Source organism: Archocentrus centrarchus, chromosome 9 (genome assembly GCF_007364275.1).
Source record: "Archocentrus centrarchus isolate MPI-CPG fArcCen1 chromosome 9, fArcCen1, whole genome shotgun sequence".
NCBI classification, from domain to species: domain Eukaryota; kingdom Metazoa; phylum Chordata; class Actinopteri; order Cichliformes; family Cichlidae; genus Archocentrus; species Archocentrus centrarchus.
The window spans coordinates 1289193-1296863 of NC_044354.1; the positions used below are offsets into that span (position 1 = coordinate 1289193).

The window sequence follows — 7671 nt, forward strand, 5'->3', positions numbered from 1 at the left end:
AGCCTTTATCAATGCTGTGTAGAGATGAACCGTATTGTTTTGCACCAGCAGTTGTAAAATATCTTGGTATAATTCCATGTACAATGCAGGAATATTCGAATTATATTTGTTAAGGGAGTGTTGAGGAACGATACAACACCGCATAGCTCGATCACTCGAATGCCGAGATGTAGGTTTTATTGCATTAATCAAGCCAACGTTGCCCCCTACTGGGCATAACAGGACATAGCTGGAAAGCTACCTCTACAATATCAAAATAGGTTAAGCCCGACACAGGCTACAGAAGGGCTAATTAAAATGTAAAAAAAAAAAAAAATTTCCCGGGATTCCCGGGAAATGGCTCGTCTTTTCGTCTGCCGAGCAGCAGGGCTGCGTACCACTAGAGACCTTGTTTATGAGGTTCAGTCCTGCCTTGACCCAGAGGGTGTAGAGCTACGGCGAGGGACACGACTTCGGAGACGAGCATACAGTGTTCCTGGGCCAAACTACATGTGGCATATGGATTCTTATGACAAACTGACTCCTTTTGGCATTGGCGTAAACGGATGCATAGATGGATTTTCACGTCATATCATCTGGATGCAAGCAAATTCATCAAACAGTAATCCTAGAATAATCGCATCCTACATTTTAAGCAGTGTCATAGAACTAGGGGGGTGTCCAAAGATTATCAGATCTGATTTTGGAACTGAAAATGTTCATGTAAACAGGCTGCAACAGTTCCTGCGAGAAGATGACAGTGGGGCCCATCACGGACTCTGTGTGTTACAAGGACGTAGTACAGCTAACCAACGGATTGAAAGCTGGTGGGGAATGTATAGAAGACAGAATGTGAACTACTGGAGAGATGTGTTCCAGGAGTTCCAAGCATCGGGGGAATTCAGTGGAGATTTAATTGATAAAGGTCTCATTCAGTTCTGTTTCCTTCAAATAATCCAGGTAAGTGTGTCCTTTGATGTTTGTTTTCATTTTCTTTACATTGATAATTGTTTAGAATAAGTGCGTTACGTTTGATACTCTTACAGGGCTCTTTTCCCCTTGATAATAATCAACATATTCAATTCTATTCAATTTTAAGTCGCTATTGTGCGTCTTTCAGCACCACAAAATCTTGGATAGCAACAAGAGAGAGACATATGCTGCTCTTCGGATAAGCAAGCCCTCATATTTAAACGTGTGCACGGTCAATACAATACACTATATGGTTCTTTTAAGTGGGTTTGATAATTATTCATTAAATTTTGGAACAGGAAGAAGAAAGTACTTTTTTATTTGTGTTTTTTTGTAATGAAAAAATCACTATTTTACAATGAACATTCACATGGCTCCAGCGAGAATTTGTGAAATAAGATTATCTTTGAGGAAAAATAGATCAACAAAATGATTTCCAGTCATTTTTTTCTATCCTTTAAGGTTTCTATGTTTGCAAGCATTATGTCCATGGTGAGTAGGAGTGCAGAGTCAAAAGAGGTTTGGATGTTTTGTACTGTTTGTACAGTATTATTGATTCCCGTCTTTATGCTGGCGGTCTGTTATGATAAATTATCATCAAGAGTGATTTGTGTCCTTTGGATAAGATGAAAAAACTAAATCACAGATATAAGGTTATAAGTAATGTAAGTACATAACATAATAAAATTATTATTATTACTGCTTAATAGTCTTTTTGATGACTAGTTTCAATTAATCAAATATTCAATGAATTCTAAACAAGTTAATGGTAGGCTATTAACATGCTATAAAAATAATTGTGTATGAAGGAACTGGATGCAGTTGTGAGCATTTGGGACAATCACCGGATTCGACCAGGTGGAAATGGACAAGATTTGTTTTATGGAAAACCATTTTTGATGTACAATGTCCCAGAGCTGTATTTTGCACAGGATTACTTGCATCCAGTGGATTATGACAAAATTGAAGTTATTCTGCAAGAGGGTGTTTGTCTGTGGAAATCAGACATCTCCTGCGATGCTGACCTGCATGAGCTTTGTTTGTTGGTGATGGAGGAAAACAACATGGTATTTGCTCATGATGCTCCAGGGACAATAAGACTTTACAGAGACTTAAGACCTTTGATAAGGGAACACCTGTTGCTACCTGATTAGTGACCTGTGGTGTATAGAGGCTGCATTCTAAATGGTTTAATTATAGCCCCTAGCTCCTGTTCCTTCACCTTTCATAAGGTCAACAGTAAGAATTCTACCGTCCGTATGAAGGGAACTTTGGACTGCTGTGCTGGACAGCCTTCAACTCCTACGTCATCAAGCAATGGAAACACACGTGGATGATGTAACCCCTTTGGATAGAGAGTCCTTACCAATTTGACCATTTCAGATGCAGCCAGAGATTCATTAACAGAACTGTCTTAAACATTGGTAGCTTACTAAGACTCTATCCATGGTCCTGGTAATCATAATGACATCTTCAGCACTGAGGACTCACGAAAAGTTTATGTTAATCAGTTCAAAAACTTGACATCAGTAGAAGCCATGTTGGAATATATGTAGCAGTAAGTTATGATTGCAGTGTCATATTTAAATGCATTTCCTAAAATACTACTGAGATTTTGAAATGTAATTTGATAAACAAAAAATTCAGGTAACAGTTAAGAAACAGTTTTATTGAATAAAGTTATTTGGTATTATGTCTAAGCCTTGGAACTCACTGTGTAGAACATGACGCCAAACATCTGATAAACAAGTGCAGTTACTGAAATTGGCATAGAAATTAAATACATATCTTAAGAAGCTTATATATGGCTGGAGAAGAAGTATTAAACTTTTCAACTAAACAGAAGATTTATACTGCTAATGTTCATTCTTACTTTCTTGAATACCATTGTACATACTTGAAATTATTCATTAAGCTTGTGTAGGAACAATAAGCAATAAAACACTAACAAAAGAAAACTTAAACAAAAAACATGACCAAAAAATAGAAAGTTTTGTCACACAACTACTTTAGGGATACAGTCTGTTGTTTCTTTTGAGAATGCTGAATAAAATGGTTAGCTTGGAAAACCACAGCTCAATGTTTGATTTTTTTTTAAAACATAAAACCTTCACTATCACAAAAGTTTTGATTTAAACAGAAATAAAACAAATGTTTCTCCCTCTGAATATAACAGAACAACACTGAAATCTTTTCTTCCTCTGTCTGAGGTTAAACCAAACTATTCATTTAGGACATGTCCATCACCCAAACTCCACTCTGTAATACTGAGCAAAATTCTGATTTGAATTCAGTATAGTTGCTGTAGTTACATGGTAGTTCCAATAAACAACTACAGGTATGCGCCACAGGGCACCTTGTAAACTCAGACATGTCCGAAACTGTGACCTTTATGGTTTGACCCAGGAACAAGTCAGACCCTGTACAGTATCTGAGGAAAAGGCCAAGCTCCTTCTCATCTCTTTCTCTTACGAATCTCAAGAGTTGATTGGAGGTGATTGTTTCGGCATCTGACATGCATCCAGGGAACTGAATACACTTGGTGATATTTCTTGCTCTGGGTTTCAGATCATCCAAAATCTTCTTCAATCCATCACAACTCAATGATTCTCCAACAGACCTAAGAATTGGCTGCCAACACTTGATGATGAATGCTGGTTCTTGCACCATCTCTTTGTAAGCTATTTCTTCCACTAGTTTTGACAGATTCCCTTCAGTTGGGAGCAAAGTGCAGTTGTGACTGCTGAGTATGCTGAAAAGTTCTTCTTCATTAGCCATTGTGAAGTTGTCAAGAGCTTCAGTTAGCACGTCCTTCTCAGTGGGGCTGATGAAATTAAAGAAAGCCTGCACTAGATTGTTTTCTGAAGTGCTGAGTGACAGAGCCTGTGTTAGAAATGGAGGGGCAAGCTGGACAGGGAGGTACTGAAATTTATGCCATCCAAAAGCCAAGACCCGAGCAACAGCAGCCCACTCTCTTTCTTGAAAACTGTGATGCAGAGCAGGGATCTTGTAGGTAGTTCCACATGTTTTTGTTGCATAAAATAAATTCCAGAAATTAGTGAGAATATCTCTGATGATCCCACTTCCCACTCCAGCCTCAACCTCTCCATTTTCAAGCACACGTCTGAATGAAATATTAGCATCCAGGATGTTCTCGTTAGCAAATGCTTCAACCATATCCATAACACAGTGTACTTGCCGGATCACAATAGTTTGCTTTTCAGCAATATTTTCTGGATTTTCAAAGAAAACCCTTGCTGCTTGGGTGGAGGATACCTGTTCAAAATCTATCATGGGATCAATATCTTCATTTTCAGCCATAACTGCTGTCACTGTTGGCTGAGGAGAATCTGAACCTTCAGTAGTCACCACAGTTGATGATTGATCATTACTTACTTGTTGGGGTGAGTACACCAGTCTGTCTGCAAGGTCATCTGAAGGTAAGTTTGTATCTGACATTAGAAAGACAATTTCATCATCATCATCATCATCATCATCCTCATCATCATCACCAATCAACAGCTGCAATGACTGTGGCAGGACTGGTGTTTGGGGGTTTGATGCATTTTCTGAATTGCTGCAGGGCTCTGTCATGGGACTGGATGCACACACTAATGAGCTGGATGAGGATGCCTCAGCATGGCTGGATGTGTGAGGCCAAAGGGGCTCATCTGTAATGTTGCCTGGCTCAGAATCACTACAGTCTTTTGCTTTTGTACAAAAGTAAATCCTGAGGACCTTATGGTTCGTTTGCTCATACAACCTTCCAATTGTTACATTGCCCTCAAGGGGCTCCTCAGAACCCATGAGAGAAAGCATGAACTCAAAGTCCTCTAGTTTGCCTTTCTTTGAGTTCCCATTGGGAAAAAATAGCTTTTTACCCTTCTCAAGAAGGCTGGATACCAAGTCATCTTTCCTGACAATCATCTCTCTTGTTCCACCTCCAGTAGGCCTTCTTACTTGTTTGTACACACTGTCTTGGTAGTTCAGCCAGCCAAGTTCTATTTTTCTTGTCTGTCTCTCAGCATTCTTATTTCCAAGTCTAGGTCTTGACTGGCTATTCCTAGTACCTGCGGATGAAGCTGTAGATGAAAGTTTCATTTTCTCTCTCAGGCGGTTTATTAACTTTCTTTTCCTCTGCTCTGTGTCCTCTGCTTCAGCTGAGGATGAATTCCTCCAGTTTTTGGCAAAAACACGGTCACCATATTGAGGAATATAAACTGAGAGTTCCTCTTCATCAAGGAGCCTTACAACATCTTGATCTACCTAAAAAACAAATGCAGTCATGACATGTCAGTATTAGCCAACTGGTAAATATACTCCAAGAAATTTTTAATGTAGTATGTATGTGTATATATATGTCTATATTAGGCAGCATGATTATTGGACAGGAGTGCCTTAGGCTGGCCACAATAAAAGACCACTAAAGCCTAATGTATCCATTTGTATCCTCTTGTGCAGTGTATATATGCAAGTTGTATGCAAGACAGACAGACAGACTATGAGTTATTCTACAGCCACAAACAGAGCAAAATACAAAGCTGTGGCTTTTCTCTGGTGTTTGATTTTACTGGTTTGGATCACGTAGGTTAGCCTGACCTTGTCCTCTGCCATTTTTGTTAGGTTCTTCTCAGGAACACCTCTTTCCCTTAAAGTTGAGAGAAACTGGTCCATGGTGATCTAGCAAGATACAAGGAGCAAAACAGTACAAGTTAATCATTGCCAAATGTTAAACTTAGAATCCCACTACATTCATTACAATAAAGGCATCAAAAGGCCATCAGGTTCTGACACACTCTTGTTTGTTATCTGTTATTAGCAATAGAGGCCATTTCTCAAAGATGCTGCACAAAAATTTGAATTATTCCTGACTGGATATGGTCAGACCTGTTTACTTATAACATCCCAATCTTCATCTTAATTATGAAATCTAACAACTAACTTACTGATTAATCTTTTAGATAAGTGGAATTTCTGGCAAAGGTGTACCTATTTGTACCCCCTTTTTATTGAAAACTGAATAAAGTTCATTTTTATGATTTATTTATTGACAGTGACTATCTACTGCACAACACAGGGGAGAAAAACTGAATCCATTTCGTATACACAATGATAATATAGCCTATGAATCAAACATGGAATGTGGAGCTTTTGTTTAACAATTCTGCTTCTGAAAATACACAAAACAAGTCATCAGACCAACAACATCGTGTGATTATGGTTTACCTATTACCTATTTACAGAATTATTCATAGAATTACACATGCATGTAATGCATTAGTCATAAAAACTTACACTTCTAAGTCCTCCCGTACTCTCCCGCTGGTGTAACAGGCATTTGGAGAATGGAATCAGGTTTAACGCACACCAATTATCTCGTTATCTCGAGAAAACGATTACCGTTTTCTCGTGATAACGAGATAAATAACTCGTTATCTCGAGAAAACGAACTTTGATTGGTGTGTGTTAAACCTGATTCCTTTCTTCAAATGCCTGTCACACCAGTCCGAGTCCGTTCTTGTAAAGGTTTTAAGAACACTGAGAAACTGATCATGAGCATTAAAGAAAAGATAATCATCTCGTGATCTCGAGAAATCATCGGTGAATTAACTCGTTATCACGAGAAAACAAAGATCGTTTTCTCGAGATAACGAAAACGAACTTTGTTTTCTCGAGATAACGAGTTAATTATCTCGTTATCACGAGAAAACGGTAATCGTTTTATCTCGAGGTAATCGTTTTATCTCGAGAAAACCATCAGAAAAAAGTTTATACGTACCATGGCCGCTCTCTCTACGGTACGGAACCCCGCGAGGGACATGGAAAAAAAAAAAAAACATGGGAGAAAAAACTCGCGCTCAAGCCATCACTGCTTCACTCGACCCGCACCCCCGGCTGAGAGGAGAAGGGGGCGGGGCAGCGCTGTGTGTGTTTGTGGCGACCAAGTGAAGCAGTGACGGCGTGAGGGCGAGACAGGCAGCCGGGTTCATTCATTCATGCCTATACAATTTTGGCGTGATCTCGCCATTCCTTTTAACGTCCTCACGGACGTTGCCCTAACAAGTTTAACGCGGAAGCACATGTCCTTATATTAAAAACTTTTGCTAGATCTCGAATGCGTTTACGTGTTAATTTTGATACGGTAGCGTATCAACGTTGAAAAGGAGGTTGCCAGCAAAAGTCGCCTTTAATTTATAATTCAGCGGTTACTGTTGGCCGTAACCACGCCAAAACTGTACAGGCATGAACAGAGGTGGGCTGGGGTTGAAATTCAACTCGGGAGCTTGGTTTGGAGAGGCCTTTTATCCGATCGTACAACGGACAGAAAAAATTCTGACCTGTTCGGGAAACCTCCCGAAGGCCACCACGCCAATACTGTACAGGCATGAATGAATGAACCCGTCTCGCTGTCACTGCTTCACTTGATCGCCACAAACACACACAGCGCTGCCCCGCCCCCTTCTCCTCTCAGCCGGGGGGGCGGGTCGAGTGAAGCAGTGATGACTTGAGCGCGAGTCACTCAGCCGGGTTCATTCATTCATGCCTGTACAGTTTTGGCGTGGTTACGGCCAACAGTAACAAAATTGAATTATACATAAAGGCGACTTTTGCTGGCAGTCTCTCACCAAACCTTTCAATCTCACTGACACTGCCACATCAAGATTAACGCGGAAGCCTATGTCCTAATATTAAAAAGTTTTGCGAGATCTCGCAAAAGTA

General features: G+C 39.8%; 1 protein-coding gene across 2 annotated transcripts; it reads right to left on the reverse strand.

The window, feature by feature from the left end:
• Positions 1-2643: 2643 nt before the first annotated feature.
• LOC115786048 (uncharacterized) lies at positions 2644-6803 on the reverse strand. Of its 2 annotated transcripts, none has more exons than XM_030738056.1 (3): positions 6731-6803; positions 5551-5631; positions 2644-5217 (listed from the first exon to the last, which is right to left on the reverse strand). In XM_030738056.1, exons 1-3 carry the CDS (start codon positions 6770-6772, stop codon positions 3181-3183), a joined length of 2160 nt encoding a protein of 719 aa, XP_030593916.1. In that variant the 5' UTR covers positions 6773-6803; the 3' UTR covers positions 2644-3180. The 2 variants fall into 2 exon arrangements, with proteins under 2 accessions (XP_030593916.1, XP_030593917.1); XM_030738057.1 differs by lacking the exon at positions 6731-6803 and adding an exon at positions 6247-6375.
• Between the last annotated feature and the right edge of the window lie 868 nt (positions 6804-7671).

Coding starts and splice junctions, on each gene's coding strand:
- LOC115786048 (XM_030738056.1), bottom strand. CDS start 6,772: ATGTCCCTCGCGGGGTTCCGTACCGTAGAGAGAGCGGCCATG. Junction 5,632..6,730: donor CCGTAGAGAGAGCGGCCATG/GTACGTATAAAC, acceptor GTATCTTGCTAG/ATCACCATGGACCAGTTTCT. Junction 5,218..5,550: donor CAAAAATGGCAGAGGACAAG/GTCAGGCTAACC, acceptor TTTGTTTTTTAG/GTAGATCAAGATGTTGTAAG.